The 19,264-nt window shown below is 43.8% G+C and overlaps 1 protein-coding gene across 6 annotated transcripts in view; it reads left to right on the top strand.

Moving 5' to 3' along the window:
- Window positions 1–19,264, top strand: part of LOC110508335 (rho GTPase-activating protein 12) — a 157,229-nt gene that overhangs the window by 110,820 nt on the left and 27,145 nt on the right. For all 6 annotated transcript variants that reach the window (XM_036966260.1, XM_036966258.1, XM_036966257.1 and 3 more), the window contains exons 3-4: window positions 13,866–14,009; window positions 14,274–14,408. In XM_036966260.1, the coding sequence (XP_036822155.1) occupies window positions 13,866–14,009; window positions 14,274–14,408 (279 nt within the window). The remainder of the gene's footprint in view (window positions 1–13,865; window positions 14,010–14,273; window positions 14,409–19,264) is intronic.

Raw genomic sequence — 19,264 nt, 5'->3', positions numbered from 1 at the left:
TCCCTTGGAAGACTTTTGCTTGAAAAACGAGAAAAGGCGGCAATAGTACTGTTTGTCCATTTTGAGACGCCATACACTTCCTAAAAATAGTAAACACAAGAAATCTGGCATTCATTTTGACATTTTTGTGTAGGAGATCTTAGATTTTGCATCTAAGATGTTTGCTGCAGTATTTCTCAATGAAAAAATGTGCATGAAAAATTAGTCGTCGTCTCGTTGAATGACAACAAAGACTTTATTGAAGAATCCCTACTGTTGACCAATCACTGATGAAGTGCGTAGACTTCGGCTCCGAACATCGGCTTGGCTCAAGAAACTAATGTTGTGTGCCCGAACAGCCAAAAAACGCTTACCGAAAATAACTAGTGTTGCAAAATTCCAAGGACTTCCAGGAGAATACCAGATTTCCTGCTTTGTCTTTCATGAAGAAAAGGCTTGTATTGAATCTGTGTTCATCGAGATGATGAAAGGTACAGGTAACTGCCAAGATAAAGGAAACGCCAACATAAAGTTTCTTAATAGGGCGTTGGGCCACCACGAGCCACCAGAACTGTGTGGAAGCACATGCTTTCAAAATACTTTGTATACCCAATTTACCAAGTGTTTTATTTTATTTTGGCCGTTACCTGTATATACATAGATTTGTCTTGGCTCCTTCAAGTTGTTGATGGTTGGCCCTGTCCTGAAGCAACAAGTTATCCTCGAACACTGCTGAGCCACTATGACCCACTGGACTGTAATGGTGTGTGACCAGTCCCCAACCCAACACTGAAACAAACCTCAAACAGTAGCTGGAGGGATCCCTTCGTGGTGCATTCTGAGAAGACCTTTAGTCAGTTGCTGCTGAGACATATACACATACACATACACACACACACAGACCCCCTGGCGTTCAGACATTGCCCTGAGGGGAGACACACCGACATTGATCAGTAGGCAGCAGCTGCAGCAGCTGTGCTCCCAGATGCAGTCACACTCTGCTCAGTGTGTGTGTGAGATATAGAGGGACATTCACTGGAGGGACTGAAAGCCCGCCACAATGCACTGGGTATAAAGAATGCTGTACACACAACTGTCCTCCTTTCCAGTAGTGGACACACACACACCAGCTATGGCTGTAATAGGGTTAATGTTGCCTTGCTGTTGCCTCTGGAGCTACTGTAGCTATCACCTCAGCTGGTCGCTATGCTAGGTAGCTATGGTGGTGGTTCACCTGCTGGGATGACCAGATACTGTTCGCTACAGCCTAAGAACACTATACACATTTAGCTGAATGTTTGGCCGACTGGTTTTGGCTTGTCTAAAAGAATGTCCTTCTCTCTTGACCAATTTGTATCAATAGTGGACTGGAGACAGGAACCATCCAGAACATAGATGGTACAAGTGGAGTTAGCTGGAGAAGGGGGCTCTGTTTGCTCTCTGCCTTATTTAGCAGAGAGAGGAGGGTGTGTCCCAAATGGCACCCTACTGTATTCCCTATGCAGTGCACTAGTTTTGAGCAGAGCCATATAGGAAATGGTCAAAAAGAGTGCACTTTATAGGGAATAGGGTACCAATTGGGACGCAGTTGATGTAATGGTTCCCATAAACCACAGTGTTTTCTGATTCTACAGTGACAGACCATCTATCCATCATGCGAGTCTAATACCCCTGGTCGTAATGACTCACCTTATAATGCAAAATATCAGGCTACTGTTTTAGCTTGCATATAATCATTAGTGTGTGCTAACTTCTAGCATCTATATATCCCTGCGTAATGCATGCATGCATGCATGCATGTTATATGCTGCTTATCATATGCATGAGTGGTGTTGTGTAGAATCAGGTCTCTGATGCTAATGGTAATGCTGCTGAGGTGAGCCCTGAGTAGCCTACAGTGTCCAAACGGGAGAGGTTATGTTGGGTGAGATGAGGAGAGGTGGAGTTACAGTAGGTTAGGTAGAGGACGAGGAGAGGTAAGATGAGGTGGAGTTACAGTAGGTTAGGTAGAGGACAAGATGAGGTAGTGTTACAGTAGGTTAGGTAAAGGACGAGATGAGGTAGTGTTACAGTAGGTTAGGTAGAGGACGAGATGAGGTAGTGTTACAGTAGGTTAGGTAGAGGACGAGATGAGGTAGTGTTACAGTAGGTTAGGTAGAGGATGAGATGAGGTGGAGTTACAGTAGGTAGAGGACGAGGAGAGGTGGTGTTACAGTAGGTAGAGGACGAGATTAGGTAGTGTTACAGTAGGTTAGGTAGAGGACGAGGAGAGGTAGTGTTACAGTAGGTTAGGTAGAGGACGAGGAGAGGTAGTGTTACAGTAAGGTAGAGGACGAGATGAGGTAGTGGTACTGTAGGTTAGGTAGAGGACGAGGAGAGGTAAGATGAGGTGGAGTTACAGTAGGTTAGGTAGAGGACGAGATGAGGTAGTGTTACAGTAGGTTAGGTAGAGGACGAGATGAGGTAGTGTTATAGTAGGTTAGGTAGAGGACGAGATGACGTAGTATTACAGTAGGTTAGGTAGAGGATGAGATGAGGTGGAGTTACAGTAGGTAGAGGACGAGGAGAGGTGGTGTTACAGTAGGTAGAGGACGAGATTAGGTAGTGTTACAGTAGGTTAGGTAGAGGACGAGGAGAGGTAGTGTTACAGTAGGTTAGGTAGAGGACGAGGAGAGGTAGTGTTACAGTAAGGTAGAGGACGAGATGAGGTAGTGGTACTGTAGGTTAGGTAGAGGACGAGGAGAGGTAAGATGAGGTGGAGTTACAGTAGGTTAGGTAGAGGACGAGATGAGGTAGTGTTACAGTAGGTTAGGTAGAGGACGAGATGAGGTAGTGTTATAGTAGGTTAGGTAGAGGACGAGATGAGGTAGTGTTACAGTAGGTTAGGTAGAGGATGAGATGAGGTGGTGTTACAGTAGGTAGGGAACGAGGAGAGGTAGTGTTACAGTAGGTAGGGGACGAGGAGAGGTGGTGTTACAGTAGGTAGGGGACGAGGAGAGGTGGTGTTACAGTAGGTAGGGGACGAGGAGAGGTGGTGTTACAGTAGGTAGGGGACGAGGAGAGGTGGTGTTACAGTAGGTAGGGGACGAGGAGAGGTGGTGTTACAGTAGATAAGATGAGGAGAGGTGGTGTTACAGTAGGTAGGGGACGAGGAGAGGTGGTGTTACAGTAGATAAGATGAGGAGAGGTGGTGTTACAGTAGGTAGGTGACAAGGAGAGGTGGTGTTACAGTAGGTAGGGGACGAGGAGAGGTGGTGTTACAGTAGGTAGGGGACAAGGAGAGGTGGTGTTACAGTAGATAAGATGAGGAGAGGTGGTGTTACAGTAGGTAGGGGACAAGGAGAGGTGGTGTTACAGTAGGTAGGGGACGAGGAGAGGTGGTGTTACAGTAGGTAGGGGACAAGGAGAGGTGGTGTTACAGTAGATAAGATGAGGAGAGGTGGTGTTACAGTAGGTAGGTGACAAGGAGAGGTGGTGTTACAGTAGGTAGGTGACAAGGAGAGGTGGTGTTACAGTAGGTAGGGGACGAGGAGAGGTGGTGTTACAGTAGGTAGGGGACGAGGAGAGGTGGTGTTACAGTAGGTAGGGGACAAGGAGAGGTGGTGTTACAGTAGATAAGATGAGGAGAGGTGGTGTTACAGTAGGTAGGGGACAAGGAGAGGTGGTGTTACAGTAGGTAGGGGACGAGGAGAGGTGGTGTTACAGTAGGTAGGGGACAAGGAGAGGTGGTGTTACAGTAGATAAGATGAGGAGAGGTGGTGTTACAGTAGGTAGGTGACAAGGAGAGGTGGTGTTACAGTAGGTAGGGGACGAGGAGAGGTGGTGTTACAGTAGGTAGGGGACGAGGAGAGGTGGTGTTACAGTAGGTAGGGGACAAGGAGAGGTGGTGTTACAGTAGATAAGATGAGGAGAGGTGGTGTTACAGTAGGTAGGGGACAAGGAGAGGTGGTGTTACAGTAGGTAGGGGACGAGGAGAGGTGGTGTTACAGTAGGTAGGGGACAAGGAGAGGTGGTGTTACAGTAGATAAGATGAGGAGAGGTGGTGTTACAGTAGGTAGGGGACAAGGAGAGGTGGTGTTACAGTAGGTAGGGGACGAGGAGAGGTGGTGTTACAGTAGGTAGGGGACAAGGAGAGGTGGTGTTACAGTAGATAAGATGAGGAGAGGTGGTGTTACAGTAGGTAGGTGACAAGGAGAGGTGGTGTTACAGTAGGTAGGTGACAAGGAGAGGTGGTGTTACAGTAGGTAGGGGACGAGGAGAGGTGGTGTTACAGTAGGTAGGGGACGAGGAGAGGTGGTGTTACAGTAGATAAGATGAGGAGAGGTGGTGTTACAGTAGGTAGGGGACAAGGAGAGGTGGTGTTACAGTAGGTAGGGGACAAGGAGAGGTGGTGTTACAGTAGGTAGGGGACGAGGAGAGGTGGTGTTACAGTAGGTAGGGGACAAGGAGAGGTGGTGTTACAGTAGATAAGATGAGGAGAGGTGGTGTTACAGTAGGTAGGTGACAAGGAGAGGTGGTGTTACAGTAGGTAGGGGACGAGGAGAGGTGGTGTTACAGTAGGTAGGGGACAAGGAGAGGTGGTGTTACAGTAGATAAGATGAGGAGAGGTGGTGTTACAGTAGGTAGGTGACAAGGAGAGGTGGTGTTACAGTAGGTAGGTGACAAGGAGAGGTGGTGTTACAGTAGGTAGGTGACAAGGAGAGGTGGTGTTAGTACAGTACTTGGGTTACTATTTTTGCCTGTGCAATCAAATCCAGCTCTCTGTGTGAATGAGGAAGAAGTAAAGGGGACAGGATATGTGTGTGTACATATGTGTACTTACCTTGCTTTTGTGTGCATGCTTATGTGTGATTTAGGTAAACCTGTAACACTTATGTATGTTAGTTTGTGCACTCTCACTGATATGCAGTAGAGCAGGTTGCTGTGCAGCATTGGGGTTGTGTACTGAAACTCCTGACTTACACCATTTTTCTAGTCCTGCCCCCCCCCCCCCCCCCCTTCCCTCCTCCCTCACAGACCTATTAGATTCCTGTGCAGAGAGAGTGCCATCTCATGAATCTGCATATGAACTATTGGGTTCAAGTTACTCCCATTCTAAAATCGATCCTGTGATCAACTTTCTCTGTAGTGTCAACATTGTTTGGATTTATACTCAAAAGTAGATGATATGCTTTTATCCTGATGGTCTATTAATGTGATAAAGTGGAAGGATTTATATATACACTGCTCAAAAAAATAAAGGGAACACTAAAATAACACATCCTAGATCTGAATGAACGAAATATTCGTATTAAATACTTTTTTCTTTACATAGTTGAATGTGCTGACAACAAAATCACACAAAAATTATCAATGGAAATCAAATTTATCAACCCATGGAGGTCTGGATTTGGAGTCACACTCAAAATTTAAGTGGAAAACCACACTACAGGCTGATCCAACTTTGATGTAATGTCCTTAAAACAAGTCAAAATGAGGCTCAGTAGTGTGTGTGGCCTCCACGTGCCTGTATGACCTCCCTACAACGCCTGGGCATGCTCCTAATGAGGTGGCGGATGGTCTTCTGAGGGATCTCCTCCCAGACCTGGACTAAAGCATCCCCCAACTCCTGGACAGTCTGTGGTGCAACGTGGCGTTGGTGGATGGAGCGAGACATGATGTCCCAGATGTGCTCAATTGGATTCAATTCTGGGGAACGGGCGGGCCAGTCCATAGCATCAATGCCTTCCTCTTGCAGGAACTGCTGACACATTCTAGCCACATGAGGTCTAGCATTGTCTTGCATTAGGAGGAACCCAGGGCCAACCGCACCAGCATATGGTCTCACAAGGGGTCTGAGGATCTCATCTCGGTACCTAATGGCAGTCAGGCTACCTCTGGCGAGCACATGGAGGGCTGTGCGGCCCCCCAAAGAAATGCCACTTCACACCATGACTGACCCACCGCCAAACCGGTCATGCTGGAGGATGTTGCAGGCAGCAGAACGTTATCCATTCTCCAGACTCTGTCATGTCTGTCACGTGCTCAGTGTGAACCTGCTTTCATCTGTGAAGAGCACAGGGCGCCAGTGGCGAATTTGCCAATCTTGGTGTTCTCTGGCAAATGCCAAACGTTCTGCACGGTGTTGGGCTGTATAAGCAGAACCCCCACCTGTGGATGTCGGGCCCTCGTACCAACCTCATGGAGTCTGTTTCTGACCGTTTGAGCAGACACATGCACATTTGTGGCCTGCTGGAGGTCATTTTGCAGGGCTCTGGCAGTGCTCCTCCTGCTCCTCCTTGCACAAAGGCGGAGGTAGCGGTCCTGCTGCTGGGTTGTTGCCCTCCTGCGGCCTCCTCCACGTCTCCTGATGTACTGGCCTGTCTCCTGGTAGCGCCTCCATGCTCTGGACACTACGCTGACAGACACAGCAAACCTTCTTGCTACAGCTCGCATTGATGTGCCATCCTGGATGAGCTGCACTACCTGAGCCACTTGTGTGGGTTGTAGGCTCCGTCTCATGCTACCACTAGAGTGAAAGCACCGCCAGCATTGAAAAGTGACCAAAACCTCAGCCAGGAAGCATAGGAACTGAGAAGTGGTCTGTGGTCACCACCTGCAGAACCACTCCTTTATTGGGGGTGTCTTGCTAATTGCCTATAATTTCCACCTGTTGTCTATTCCATTTGCACAACAGCATGTGAAATTTATTGTCAATCAGTGTTGCTTCCTAAGTGGACAGTTTGATTTCACAGAAGTGTGATTGACTTGGAGTTACATTGTATTGTTTAAGTGTTCCCTTTATTTTTATATATATATATACAAGATAAATATGAAGTCTGGCAGCCAAGCTGGCCAGGGCAGTCTAATATTAAGCTAATATATTCACTGTCACTGTTGGACCAATCTCCTCCTCCCTCTCTCTCCTCTCTCTCTCTTTTTCTCTCTCCCTCTCCCCATGTCTCTGTCCCTGTCTCTTTCTTTCTCTTCCTCCCTCTCTCCCTGAGTGTGTGACTGTGGTTGGGTTAGCAGCAGCCAGAGGGTGAGAGTGGCCCACTCAGTATGCAGCAACAGCCCCGCTGGCAGAAAAGAGAGCGAGAGAGCTGGAGAAGGAGGGAAATAGAGAGTGGGAGGGAGAGAGAGAGAGAGAAACAGAAGTAGAGAAACTGAGAGAAAGGCTGACACAGAGACACACACAGAGGGTGAGAGAAAGACCCCTGCAGGTCTCCTATCTGGAATTAGCTGCATCAGCCCCCAGCAGCCCTCAGCCTAGGCTGTAATTAGGAGATTTGGAATGTGCTCATTGTTTATCCTGTCTGCTCCTAAATCACAGTGATAGTGAGAGATGCTGCATAATTGACTGCACTGCGGACAGTGCAGTGGCGTGCTGCAAGGGTACAGTCATTCATTCTTTCAAATGACTTTGTGTGTGTTCGCTCTGGGATTTCAGTAGCTCTATCACTGTACAGCAGATAAACTGAAGCTACAGAGGTGTGGAATTACAGTATAATTGTCTGATCATTTCATTGAACACGTCTGTTCCGCAAGGGAGCACTATTGAGTCACCCAATGGCTGCATCTCAAATGGCACCATATTCCCAATAAAGTCCAATGCTTTTGACCAAAGCTCTATGGGCCCCGGTCAAAAAGTAGTGCGTATTCTAGGGAATAGGGTGCCATTTAGGAAACCATTCTATGTCCCCCGGTCCTGTGGTCCCATTGTGTACTTCAGGGTTGAGACTGAGAGAGTATTGATCCAGAGCCCAGTCTGTCCAGTCAGTCTCCATGCTCCCAGATGTCCATCTGTCCACCAGCTGGTGGGCTCCATACAATACAACTGATGACATGGAGTAAAAACATAAATTAACCTATGTGTGTCCCAAATGTCATCCTATTCCCTATATAGTGCACTACTTTTAACCAGGGCTCTATGGACCAGTCTACAACTACTGTACCCAACTGCAAACTCTGCTACTGTTTGTTCAAATACCTTTACCCTTAAGAACACATCCTGGATCAGTCATATGAGTGTCATATGAGGTGGGATATCAGGGTAATATGAAAGTGTAGACTAGTTGATTTGATGATTTAAAAACATAACTGACAACATAACATTGACGATTTTAAAAACATAACTGTCACCTCAGAAGAAGGGCGGGGAAGGCTTAGTTGGGAGTTTCCTAACCACCATTATTCCCTACAGTGAAATTACACACACAAACACTGCAGATGAATGATGATGTTCTGTCTGGCTGAGAGAGTGGAGTGTTCCTGTGGTTTTGTGGCTGATCAAATGAGAATTCTATTTAACTGATGCTTAATGGCAGAGTCAGACAGGACCTCCCCTTAGAGAACACACACACTCTGGATGGTTGGACAGAGAGCAGCGTGGCTTCCTGAGGGGTCAATTAGGACCAGAGAGCTATGAGAGCCTTTACACTCGTTGAAAATGACAAATTTAGGCACTGATAAAAGACTACATTTGAACCTAGTGGCTGTACAGTAACATGCTAGACATGGCGTCAGACCTCAGGCTCTGTGCTAAACAGTGCTGTATGGGTTTTGTTGACAGCCGTTCTGAACTTGAGCTCCCTGCCCTCCTGTTTGTTGAGTGAGTGAGGAAAATGCAAATGTATTTTGAAAGTTTAGACGTTGAGGATTATAATAAATACTGCCAAACACTCTTGAGTCCAAATGTGTACTTTACATTTCCATATAATAAAACTCATGTCATATACACTGTTGATGATCACTATGTTTGATGTACAGTTACAAGACGACATGGCGTCATAGCCTGGGTTAGCCTGGGTTAGCCTGGGTTAGCCTAACACTGTAATATCGTATTTTATTAAATAGCTAGTCATGTTGGCAACAGAACAAGCTTTCAAATGTTGCTCACCTGACCCAGATTTTAAATTTATAATATACCATTTTTGGATTGTGTTAACAGTTATTGTGTGATGGTGTTGATGCAGGGTTGTGTTAACAACAGTTATTGTGTGATGCGCTAGGAGAGTTAAGAAAAACCAACACTTTATAGTTGAAGAATCTTCTTTGAGTCATTAAAGTGCATTGAAATGTGCACACTATGGAGAGGTGTGTGGTCACTTGGAGACACCAGTTAGTCCTCTCACTCAGACCCTTGTGAGACATAACACAGTTTCACTTCTGTATTTACTGCAGTTGCAGAGGGCCTTCCTTCTAAATGATTTATGTAACCAACTAAACCAAGTCAACGCCACCGGTTGTAGGTCAATGTACAAAATACATTTTAGTGTTTCCTTTCTCGGCTGACTTCTTCCCTCTTTTCCCTTCCTTCCGGCCTTTTCCCTTTCGGTTTACTATTATTTACTTTATCATGGTTTTGGTGGTTGGATAATAAATACTGGTCAGCCGAGTGTTTACCTGTAGGCCTATGCCAATCCCATTGTGGTTTAGAGAGACACATTTTGAGAGAAGTTCCATTTGGAACAGTTTCATTTATATTTCATTTCATAAATGCTCCTCTGATAAACACTTTATATAGCCTAGGGGTTGCCTAGTAGGGAACCAACCATTTGTCCAGAAAAACTCCCGGGGCCTCATTTATCAATCGGGCATGGGCACAAATATGTGCGTAAACCATGCGGGGGAGCATCTCTACGCAAAGTGTGATATTTATCAACATGAAGGTTTGCTTGAGAGTGTGTGTAAATTTGCACATAGCCATGACCATGCATACACATGTTGCCAGGTGGTGGAGTAAGGGAACTGCTTTTCAAGCATAGCCTCGTGAATGGGGAAAATACACTGGTTCTTCCTTTAAAAGTTTCGAGCTTATGCTGCGACTGTTTGTGGTAAATTGCGTCATTCTGTCATTGCACCACACTATCACTAGGGGGAGTTAGAACGCTGATCTACCGGTAGTCTAAACTGGGGCACAAATTGACTGTCTTTCGTAAGTTAATGGAGGTGTGAATGTTTTAGTCCGAGACACTCTCTTCTCTGCCACTAGAGTCCTGCATCAGGCAATAACAACAAAAATTGCTGGCGGTAGTCCTGGAGTTAAGAGAGTACTTGGATAAATACAATAGTGCAATTACCCTTGGGCTTTTGGTTTCTATCCCCCTAAAAACAGACAGAAATAATTCTAATTAGCAAACTGACTTTATTTACCACAGTGTTAAAGAGTGATAGCTCCTCTATATAGAGTGAGTTTCTGAAACACGGAGTCCGTCTTTGCGGATGTGATGAAGAAACTGAATGAAAAAGTCCAGCGTGGATTTGCCAGCATAAAGCTGAGTGACTCACTCATTTGTGGCTTTGGACCAAAATAATGAAGTACCAACATTCTTTCTGATAGTCTTTAATAAAGAAATGTTTTGACCAAGTTAATCTGCTGCTGTTGTGTGTGTGTTCAAATGTTTTGTGACATTATGGTTACATTGAAGAATGTAAACAAAATAAATTGAATAAATCCTATTCATAATGAATAATCAGAAGCGTATTTATTTAAGATTTTATTTGACATTTTTAGACAATACAAAACATACACAAACAACTACATCACACCTGCCCAGACCCACCTGCTCACACACCTATCTCCAGTGTCCTCATCACTCTCCACCACATGGCCTCAAACCGCACCATTTTGTTCCTCTCCGTCGCCCACACACACGTTCAACATTTGGATAATAAAGCATTTAAAAGGCTGACATTGGTTGATTTGAATACTTCTGACAGACAAATGTCTTACTCCACTCATAACTGTTGGACTTTTTAACATTCCCAGAAGACACGGATTATTATAACCTAATGAAAAACAAACCTGGTCATTTCATTTACTGCAGGCCTAGACCAATGGGTTTAACCTTCTGAATGAATGGTTATATTTAAGAGACTGAAACATTCACACCTCCATTAATATACAAAAGGATAGTCTGTGCTGTGCTGCAATATGACGCAATTTTTAAAGGAAGGACCACTGTGTCGAAATTGTAAGAGTAATAATTCCATCATTCTTAGATGTATTATATTTCCATTGTGAATTCATGTAACATGTCGACAGGCTATTTCATATGAGACCACATTTAATTTGTTATGATAATAATCCATGTAAAGTATATTAATTTGTTAAATTAGAGGCCCATGTGAAAGTGGAAACAATCTTGAAATACTATAAAAGACTGAGTTAATGGGAAATCGAATGAGAGATGGCTGATCTGATTTTTTTGAGACAGGACTTTTTTTTGCAGAAAGTACAGATTGGCTCATCAGATATCGCTTTCGTAAAACTAATCTTATAGGATTTTTGCAGGGATTTAAAACCTACTTTAGAAAAGCAAACGCATGCTATTCCGGTGCACATCCGAGTGCTATCCATCCTCTGGTATTTAGCAACGGGCACTTTTCAGTGGGAGTTTTCCCGATCGGCACCTCACAGCCCTCGATGAGCCGATGTTTTGGATGCAATCATCAGCAAAATGAACAGTTACATACAATTTCCGTACACCTTCGCACAACAGGTTGAAGCCAAGAGGGGTTTATTTTCCAAATATAAACAACGCAATAGACGGCACCCATATCGCCATGAAATCACCATCCCAAATTGAGTTCAAATATGTGAACAGAAAAGGCTTCCACTCACTTAATGTGCAGGTGATGTGATGCGCAAAAGACGCTGCTGAATGTGGTGTCGAGGTGGCCAGGTGGAACACACAACTCATTCATTCTGCAGAACAGCAATGTTGGCATAAATACAAGAATGAGGGAGCTTTTGAGGATGGATGGCTTATTGGTGAGTGTTGCCTACTCATTTTGAAGTATATTTGCCATTGCGAAAACAACTTGAATTGTCCTAAAGATCCTGTCTTCGTAGCTGTTTTTATTTTCACTGGTCAAGCCACAACTGAGTGAGCCAAATAAAACCTTTTGGTTGTACTCAACCTCTGACACAAGCATCTCTATTTCAGTCTCGGAAAGATTTTGGGTTGCACCAATGTATTTCATGTTACAGCATTGTATTTTCCCACATGCTTTAAAGTGATGATTTTGACCATACAGTTGAAGTCAGAAGTTTACATACACTTAGGTTGGAGTCATTAAAACTCGTTTTTCAACCACTCCACAAATTTCTTGTTAACAAACTATAGTTTTGGCAAGTCGGTTAGGACATCTACTTTGTGCATGACACAGGTCATTTTTCCACCAATTGTTTACAGAGAGATTATTTAATTTATAATTCACTATCACAATTCCATTGGGTCAGAAGTGTACATACACTAAGTTGACTGTGCCTTGGAAAATTCCATAAAAAGATGTCATGGTTTTAGAAGCTTCTGATAGGCTAATTGACATAATTTGAGTCAATTGGAGGTGTACCTGTGCCTTTCAAGGCCTACCTTCAAACTCAGTGCCTCTTTGCTTGACATCATGGGAAATCTAAAGAAATCAGCCAAGACCTCAGAAAAAAATGGTAGACGTCCACACGTCTGGGTCATCCCTGGGAGCAGTTTCCAAACGCCTGAAGGTACCACGTTCATCTGTACAAACAATAGTACGCAAGTATAAACACCTTGGGACCACGCAGCCGTCATTCCACTCAGGAAGGAGACACGTTCTGTCTCCTAGAGATGAACGTACTTTGCTGCGAAAATTGCAAATCAATCCAAGAACAACAGCAAAGGACCTTTTGAAGATGCTGGAGGAAACAGGTACAAAAGTGTCTATATCCACAGTAAAACGAGTCCTATATCGACATAACCTGAAACGCCGCTCAGCAAGGAAGAAGTCCCTGCTCCAAAACCATCATAAAAAAAACAGACTACGGTTTGCAAATGCTTATGGGGCCAAAGATCGTACTTTATGGAGAAATGTCCTCTGGTCTGATGAAACAAAAATAGATGGCGTCTTGAGGAAGGAAGTTATGTGGATATATTAAAGCAACATCTCAAGACGTTGGTCGCAAATGGCTTTTCCAAATGGACAATGACCCCAAGCATACTTCCGAAGTTGTGGAAAAATGGCTTAAGGACAACAAAGTCAAGGTATTGGAGTGGCCATCACAAAGCCCTGACCTCAATCCTATAGAAAATGTGTGGGCAGAACTGAAAAGGCTTGTGCGAGCAAGGAGGCCTACAAACCTGACTCAGTTACACCAGCTCTGTCAGGAGGGATGGGTCAAATTTCAACCAACTTATTGTGGGAAGCTTGTGGAAGGCTACCCGAAATGTTTGACTCAAGTTAAACAGTTTTAAAGGCAATGCTACCAAATGCTAATTGAGTGTATGTAATCTTCTGACCCACTGGGAATGTGATGAAATAAATAAAAGCTGAAATAAATAATTCTCTCTACTATTATTCTGACATTTCACATTCTTAAAATATAGTGGTGATCCTAACTGACCTAAGACGGGGAATTTTTACTAGGATTAAATGTCAGGAATTGTGAAAAACTGAGTTTAAATGTATTTGGCTAAGGTGTATGTAAACTTCCGACTTCAACTATATATGGTCATTGAGGGGCGTTTCGCAATGCATATTGCCAAGGTCAAACACAAATACTAAGGCTAAGAACAATTGGTATATATCAATGGTCATCTCCTATCGACTTGCTTATAATGCACGTTGGATTGTTTGATAAATCACTTTTTCTATGCCTGCGAACATTCAATTCAATTAAGTAGGATTTTAGAATAGTTTCTACGCAATATTGATAAATGAGGCCCCTGGCCCTTTCTATAAAGGACCCAACCTCAACATAACGAAGGTCAGCTGTATGCAAAAGGGGAACTTTCCTTCACTTGCTATCGCCGGACTCTACTGTTGGTTTGCGGAAGCTCGTTCTTTCACTCCCTCATCTCTCCTCCACTGTCTCTATTAAACAAGCCATTCAACAACACCTCTCTCGCTCTTTCCCTCTGCTCCAGACTGTCTCTCCATCGGGTCAGGGTGGTAGACCGGAGTCTCCTGTCTACTCTAACCTTCAGGAGCTGAAGATCTCTCGGTCGAGCCTACCTCCCAACCCCTCCAGCTCCCCACTGCATGTCCTGGGGGACTGGGAGACACACAAGGTCTGTACTGTCACTGTGTCGTGTATTGTAACTTACGTATCATCTAAGAATGCCGTCCAAATGGTTCCCTATTTAGTGCACTACTCTTCACCATTGCCCAGCTATATAAGGAATAGGGTGCCATTTGGGATACAAGCCTGTATCATGTTGCCTGGCCTATGTTTCTTTGTCATTTAACTTTTTTTAACCACCAGACAAATGTCCATTTCTTTATGAAATATTTTAATGGACAATTCAAGATTTTAAATTAAATTAAATTCCAAGGACCAGAACGGCAGACACTACTACTTCAACCGCGCCACCCAGGAGCGGACATGGAAGCCCCCCCGAGCCAAGGACGCTAGCAGTGGTAGCAGCAGCCGAGGGGAGACCCACAGCAAAGGCACTGGGGAGGCAGAGGTACGTAGATACTGGGACATATACTGTATATTGTAAACACACACACATACTTACTCAAACACACATTCAGGCACAGACACAAGCAAATGCAAACACATGCATGAACACTAACGGGGTATGTGCTTGTACTCTCATAAGCCCATCCAAACACATTTGACAGAAAGAATCACTGCTGCATTCTGGCAGTATCACAGTTATCTTTTGGAGTGGTTTGTAGAACACCACACTGCCATCTTGTGGCGAGAAGCACTCAGTGTTTCTTAAACTGTGACTCTTGTGGGTTATGTCACTGCAGTATTTTAATTTTCATGTCTAACTCTCAACACCTGGTCACAATGTTTATAGCAGGGCTCAGTGAAATACTGTATGGGATCTCTGGCTCTCTGTGCTTTTCAGACCTGTGTTCAAATACTGTTTGAAATCATGCAACAAAAAAAAATGTATATGTGCTTGATTGAGTTTGCCTGGCTAGAGTCGAAGTTTGATTTGATTTGTCTGTGCGCAGAAATATAATTATCATGACAAAATCTATCAAAATCTGTCTGTTTCAGCTAGAGATATTGGCACAGTGACAAATGTTTTGTTTTATCTCTGTACTCCACCACTTTGGCTTTGAAATGATACAATGACTATGAGGTTAAAGTACAGACGGTATTTTCATCCATATCGGGTGAACCGTTTAGAAATTACAGCACTTTTTGTACAAAGTCCCCCCATTTTAGGTTACCAAAAGTATTGGGACAAGTTTAGTATTTGTTCCCATATTGCTAGCACGCAATGATTACCTCAAGCTTGTGACTACAAACTTGTTGGATGCATTTCCTGTTTGTTTTAGTTGTTTTTCCTATTCTTTTGTGCCAATTATCAATTGAATAGTAAGTAATGTATCGTGTCATTTTGGAGTCACTTTTATTATAAATAAGAATAAAATGCTTCTTAACACTTCTACACTAATGTAGATGCTACCATGATTACGGATAGTCTTGAATTAATTTAGGATAAAGATGAGCGCGAAAGTTACAGATGCACAAATATCATACCCCTCACCATTACAATAACAGTGGAGGTTAGCAGTTATGTTATTTGTGGGTCTGTACTCATCGCGATTCATTCAGTGATAATACACCCCTCCAGGCCTCAATTGCGGCAGTGCAATCGTCTCTGATTGATTGAGAGATTCAGAGAGCTATTATTGTTATGTAACATAATAGATGCAAAGCATCTTCTAAATTAATTTTGTAACTTTGCTCCAGAAGCATTTAACTGCAGGGCACTCACACATCATATGGAGGAATGTGTCTACCTGATTTAGGGGACACAGTGAAGAGGTGGGAGTTGGGGCTAATTTCATCGTAAAACGTTTCCTCGGTGTTAAATACAGTCTGTGAACAAACTTAGTGTATAAACTGATGGTTCCTATTATGGGATGCCAATGTCATATTTTTCCATATTATATTCCAGTTAAAGGGTTGGTAAGATTCAATTAGATCTGTGGACAATACTTTTTTAATGGCTTGCTCTTCTATATAGTGCGTTCGGAAACTATTCAGACCCCTTGACCTTTTCCACATTTTGTTAGGTTACAGCCTTATTCTAAAATGGATTAATCATTTTTTTCCCTCATCAATCTACACACAATACCCCATAATGACAAAGCAAAAACAGGTGGAAATGGAAATATCACATTTACTTAAGTATTCATACCCTTTACTCAGTACTTTGTCAAAGCAACTTTGGCAGCAATTACAATCTTGAGTCTTCTTGGGTATGATGCTACAAGCTTTGGGGAGTTTCTCCCATTCTTCTTTGCAAATCCTCTCAAGCTCTGTCAGGTTGGTTGGGAGTGTTGCTGCACAGCTATTTTCAGGTCTCTCCAGAGATGTTCGATTGGGCCACTCAAGGACATTCAGAGACTTGTCCCGAAGCCACTCCTGCATTGTCATGGCTGTGTGCTTAGGGTCGTTGTCCTGTTCGAAAGTTGAACCTTCGCCCCGGTCTGAGGTCCTGAGTGCTCTGGAGCAGGTTTTCATCAAGGTTCTCTTTGCACTTTGCTCTGTTCATCTTTCCCTCAACCTGACTAGTCTCCCAGTCCCTGCAGCAGATGCCAACACCATGATTCACCGTAGGGATGGTGCCAGGTTTCCTCCAGACGTGGCGCTTGGCATTTAGGCCAAATCTTGGTTTCATCAGACCAGATGATCTTGTTTCTCATGATCTGAGAGTCCTTTGGGTGTCCTTTGGCAAACTCCATGTGGGCTGTCATGTGCCTTTTACTGAAGAGTGGCCACTCTGCAATAAAGTCCTGATCCGGTGGAGTGCTTCAGAGATGGTTGTCCTTCTAGAAGGTTCTCCCATCTTCACAGAGGAACTGGGTTTTTGGTCACCTCCCTGACCAAGTTCCTTCTCCCTGGATTGCTCAGTTTGGCACGGCGGCCAGCTCTAGGAAGAGTCTTGGTGGTTCCAAACTTCTTCCATTTAAGAATGATGAAGGCCAATGTGTATTTGGGGACATTCAATGCTGCAGAAAGGTTTGGGTACCCTCCCCAGATCTGTACCTTGACACAATCCTGTCTCTGAGCTCTACGGACAATTCCTTCGACCTCATGGCTTGGTTTTTTGCTCTGACATGCACTGTCAACTGTGGGACCTCATATTGACAGGTGTGTGCCTTTCCAAATCATGTCCAATCAATTGAATTTACAACAGGTGGACTCCAATCAAGTTGTAGAAACATCTAAAGGATGATCAGTGGAAACAGGAGTTCAATATTGAGTCTCATAGCAAAGGTATTTCCTGTTTTTATTTGTAATACATTTGCAAACATCTCTAAAAAACGGATTTCACTTTGTCCTTATGAGGTATTGTGTGTAGATTGACGAGGAAAACAATTAATTTAATACATTACGGTGTAATATGGCATATGGGCATGACATTTTGATTCCCAGTTACACTGTATTTCAATTTTGTGACAAATATAAATGATGTGAGCAATAATAGGACCAAAGCGTTGTTTACATTATTTAAGTGATATTTCAGTGAAGAACACCTCTTCCAGGGATATAGGAGACACCATATTTCTCTCTATACTCAGCCAGGGTGCAGAAGAATCATGACTAAACCTATTTAGGATGGGCCGACATGCTAGAGCCTGGAAATACCATTTTAAAGTTTGGTACAGATTGTTCTTTTCCTCTTTGCGAGTTTGTTAATTTTATCCGGGCCTGATTACCTTGCTATATACATTTTGAAACCGCACTAAGGATTGTGTCCCAATAGCCAGAAGGGGGAGACGAGGGAAGCATTGAATAACAGAAATTCAGCCCTGATATTATATTCATTTTGACAATAGATATTCTGCCGGTTACAGCAACTGGGATATTAGTCCATCTACTGAGGTTGGGCTGAATTGATTTGAGCGTTCTGTTAAAGTTTCTGGCAATGGTTTTATCTAAGGAAGGAAATGTACTGCATCTATTCCCAAATGTTTCAAATGGGGAAACAATTGGGGTTCCATAAGTAGAGAGAGTCCTCCATCGGGTTCCATAAGTAGAGAGAGAGTCCTCCATCGGGTTCCATAAGTAGAGAGAGAGTCCTCCATCGGGTTCCATAAGTAGAGAGAGTCCTCCATCGGGTTCCATAAGTAGAGAGAGAGAGTCCTCCATCGGGTTCCATAAGTAGAGAGAGAGAGTCCTCCATCGGGTTCCATAAGTAGAGAGAGAGTCCTCCATCGGGTTCCATAAGTAGAGAGAGAGTCCTCCATCGGGTTCCATAAGTAGAGAGAGAGTCCTCCATCGGGTTCCATAAGTAGAGAGAGTCCTCCATCGGGTTCCATAAGTAGAGAGAGAGTCCTCCATCGGGTTCCATAAGTAGAGAGAGAGAGTCCTCCATCGGGTTCCATAAGTAGAGAGAGAGAGTCCTCCATCGGGTTCCATAAGTAGAGAGAGAGAGTCCTCCATCGGGTTCCATAAGTAGAGAGAGAGAGTCCTCCATCGGGTTCCATAAGTAGAGAGAGAGAGTCCTCCATCGGGTTCCATAAGTAGAGAGAGAGAGTCCTCCATCGGGTTCCATAAGTAGAGAGAGAGTCCTCCATCGGGTTCCATAAGTAGAGAGAGAGTCCTCCATCGGGTTCCATAAGTAGAGAGAGAGAGTCCTCCATCGGGTTCCATAAGTAGAGAGAGAGAGTCCTCCATCGGGTTCCATAAGTTGGGAAAATCTTGTGCAATACACCGACGCATGTCTTGTATTCAAGATCCTTAATGGCCTGGCTCCCCCTCCACTCAATATTTTTGTTAAACAGAAAACCCAGACATATGGCAGCAGATCCACAAGGTCTGCCATGAGAGGTGACTGTATAGTTCCCCTAAGGAAAAGCACCTTTAGTAAATCTGCATTCTCTGTGAGAGCTTCCCATGTCTGGAATACACTGCCATCAGACACACATAACTGCACCACATATCACACTTTCACAAAATGCTTGAAGACATGGCTAAAGGTCAATCAGATTTGTGAACATGGTCCCTAGCTGTGTGTTGCTGCTTTCCATGTTGTCTGTTGTCTGTAGCTTGTGAGGTGTGGAAACACTTTGTTGTTTTTATGAATTTTGTCTTGCTGCTTTTTATTTTATGTTGCTCTGTCTGTATGCTACGTCTTGCTTGTCCTATGTTGCTCTGTCTGTATGCTATGTCTTGCTTGTCCTATGTTGCTATGTCTTGCTTGTTCTATGCTGTTATTGTCTATATTGTAATTGTTTTTAATAACCTGCCCAGGGACTGCGGTTGAAAATTAGCCGGCTGGCTAAAACCGGCACTTTTACTGAAACGTTGATTAATTTGCACTGTCCCTGTAAAAATAAAAAA

This window comes from Oncorhynchus mykiss, chromosome 28, assembly GCF_013265735.2.
Source record: "Oncorhynchus mykiss isolate Arlee chromosome 28, USDA_OmykA_1.1, whole genome shotgun sequence".
NCBI classification, from domain to species: Eukaryota; Metazoa; Chordata; class Actinopteri; order Salmoniformes; family Salmonidae; genus Oncorhynchus; species Oncorhynchus mykiss.
This window is presented reverse-complemented; position numbering and strand designations above follow the sequence as displayed.